This window comes from Fibroporia radiculosa (genome assembly GCF_000313525.1).
Source record: "Fibroporia radiculosa TFFH 294 genomic supercontigs, scaffold64812, whole genome shotgun sequence".
Lineage (NCBI taxonomy): Eukaryota > Fungi > Basidiomycota > Agaricomycetes > Polyporales > Fibroporiaceae > Fibroporia > Fibroporia radiculosa.
The window spans coordinates 1-3,361 of record NW_012133128.1 but is presented as its reverse complement, the minus strand read 5'-3'; the positions used below and the strand labels follow the sequence as shown (position 1 = coordinate 3,361).

General features: G+C 42.3%; 1 protein-coding gene across 1 annotated transcript; it reads left to right on the top strand.

The window, feature by feature from the left end:
- Window positions 1–1,008: 1,008 nt before the first annotated feature.
- On the top strand, window positions 1,009–2,971 carry FIBRA_09542 (uncharacterized protein; the record flags this gene model as incomplete). The annotated part of the gene is made up of 2 exons (XM_012321832.1): window positions 1,009–1,039; window positions 2,214–2,971. 2 exons carry the CDS (start codon window positions 1,009–1,011, stop codon window positions 2,969–2,971), a joined length of 789 nt encoding a protein of 262 aa, XP_012177222.1.
- Window positions 2,972–3,361: the final 390 nt, after the last annotated feature.

Here is a 3,361-nt window from a genome sequence, read left to right as displayed (position 1 = left end):
GTCTGGCTGGATCTAGCTGCATCTATTGTTCTACAATGTCAGCAGATATGTGTCAAGGTATTGTCTTGATACTTGACTCCGCTCTAACCCTAATCCCTAAACACTCACTTGTGAAGATAGGAGATTGATATAGTCTGCTGGTGATGTGGTAGGCTATAAGAGCTGGTAGGCTCAGAGTAGAGTTGGGAGAAGTTGACGAGTGTAGACAAGTATAACAAGTCTATCCTCTTAACGCTGGATTGCTCTGGTATTTTATACATGAGGGACCAGACCCCTAATACTACTGTTAGTACACCTAACACCTAGGCTGACTGATGCTCCTAGTATGCTATTGGCTATCTAAGTATACCTAACGTGTGAGCCATCACCGTGTGTTGGGTCAGCAGTCTAATCTATGTGATGATCACCTGAATGACTGTATGTGTTCTAGTACAAATGGGGAAATCTTGTGTGAACGTATGATTAGCACATTTGACGCTGCTTTGGACAAGGCTAGACACCTGGACTAGTAACATGTCACCATGCATTACGCTATCCTTATCTAGGTAGATATTTAATTAGATAAGATATAGATCATCTAAGTGCTAAAGATAAGATAGACACCATGAAATTCTGTGACAATATGACACATTCCTTGATGTCCATTGTCAGCTTCCAGGAGATTACTACCCCATTTAGCAGCTGACTCATGATTAGTGTATAGCACCACTTTAGATTTATTATCTAATTGTTTGTACATGTAGTGTTCTCCCTGTGCATATAAACCCCCAGGTAGAACACTTAATGCCAGTGCTTTTCTCTCTCTCTCATCCTCATCTTAGAGTCTTCACAGACTTATAAGACAACTCTTTATTCTTCTTACTTGCCTTGTGTCTAGTCAACACATGTAAGGTTTATTGCCACATCTATATTTCAACAGGTTATGAGCCCTGCCTCCTCTAACCTTGTTTATTTATAATCTGAGTTCTGGTTGTTTTCAACACAGAATCTCTGCACACACACAGACCCATGGTCTTTAAAGTTTTATACATTGCCACTAGTGAGTGTACAATTAGCTGTTTCTATACAGCATTTAAGTTGTTTGTGAAAAGTACCAAAAGCACCTAGTAACTCAACTGTTTCCAGGGCAGCTTTAAGAAGGTATTTACAAGTTTATCCTCTAGTACCAGGTGAGAGAAACCTGGTAGCTGATGCCAACACTACCCTCACTCATTAGGAGTTTATTCTTGTTAAGGGACCTAACAACTGAGGATCAGGAGTTTCACTTAAGACTACTACTGACAAAGGTTACTGCTACGCATAAGGCTAATTGTGCTATACTAGAACTAGACTGGAAGACTGAGCCACTGCAACTGGCAGTGGTTTGAGAAAGTATACTGGTTGAAGCTTTGCTTCAGACTGAGACTGGAATAGACAACTGTGTTATAGCTTGGAGGGGGTTTTTTTTCTTTTCCTAACTATTCGTCATTGACCCTGCACTATACTACTAATTCCATCACTTGATGCTTCATCACCATCAAGTGTTTCATATCTATCACCTGTTACTTGTCTCCTGTCTTACTTACATCACGTTTCATGTCTACCATGTTTCATTTCTATCACTGATACAACACAGTGACATCTGTCAACTGTACATCACTGATTCAACTCAGTGTTTCATACTTATTAAACTCTATTTGTTTAACCTATTTAAGTAGCACTGCTTCCGCTACTGTAGTTTAGTTTTGTCCTCTTGTTCTCTACGTACACTTCATAGGGACAGTTCTCTTGTAATAGACTCAGTTGTCTATTCAAAGTCTCAGTCTTAGTCTGAAGCTCTGCTTCACCCAGTATATGCTCTCAAACCGCTATCAGATATAGCGGCTCAGTTTGCAGTCTAGTCTTAGTAGGACTATAGCGTGTATAAGTCCCAGTACCAGTTAAATAGTTGAACTCCTAATCCTAGTCGCTAGGTCCCTTAACATTAGGACAAAACTCCCCTAGGACCACTAGTGCCTAGTCACAAAAAACCACAGTGGCTACAGCAGTAGGATAACCAGCAGTAACCAGGTCTCAAGCAAGACAACTCCTTTGCTTCAACAAAGTCCACACCTATAACAGAAGCGAGAGAACTGACCAGTGGAATAACGGATCTTCTTGGCAATATTGTGCTGATTCAGTGTGCCCAAACAGGAAAAGAGATAAGACTATCCCTTCCCTAACAGCATCCCTAGCCCCTATCGAAAGTAGAGAAGATCGCCACTCAGTAGTACCCCCACTAGCAGAAAAACCTTCCCCAGTACCACCATACCTTACCCCTACTGCTGCATCATCTAGCAGGAGTGTAGTAGCTCCTACACTGCGGACATCTCCACTCCAGTTAACCACCACACCACTACCTAGTGAGTCAACAAACACCAGCCCCACCCTCAGAGCCAGTTTCTTCTCAGGAATCTTCAACTCACTGGAGCCAGTCAACCCACCAGTCACAACAGAAGAACAACACCCAGCTTCTGTTTCAACAGAATCTAAACCAGACCCATCGAGATCTCCAGTTGATCCTGTTCCAGAAGAAGAACCCACTGACAGACATCCAAACAACCTGGAAGACGGAGACTCAGAACCCAGCAATCAGGAAGACAAAGAAGATATGTCAGACAACAATAATGGAGCGGTGAACAAACCCAACCAGTTTGAAGGAGACAAGGGAAAGAGCAAGGAATTCCTAGACAAATTATACCTATACTTTGAGGGAAACTCTAAGAAGATCCAGACCGATAAGGATAAGGTTCAATGCGCTCTTTCCTACATCAAAGGACCTGCCCAGTTCTTTGTTCACACCATCATCACAGATGCACAGGAACCCATTTCTAATACCAAGAATGCGCCACTTAAGGGACTACCTAGCTGGGCTAACTTCAGAAAGTCTTTTATCCAGACCTTTGGAGTAGAAGATGACACCCAGGCAGCATTAAACGAGATCAGCAAGTGACCTGGGATAAATGTAGAGGAAATGGTCTTCGATTCGTTACTACCCTTCAACCTCTCTTACAGGCCAGCGGGTTAAATGAACTAGGGCAAATCCAAGAACTCCAACGTCTCATCCCTCCTGCTCTTCTGATCAAGATTGCTGCTCAAACACTATTACCAGTCACTGCAATAGGATACCTGAACAGTGTCCAATCCATCTGTCAATCTATGATCGACATCTTTGGCGACAAACCTCTATTCATGACTTCTACCAATTGATCTTTCAGTTGCAACCATGGCAAATTTATACATTGCAACTGAGCAATTGAAACTGGAGAAGGACCATCCAAAAACGGATCATATAAGGATCAACGGATCAGACGTCTATCAGACAAGGATCACAAGGAACACA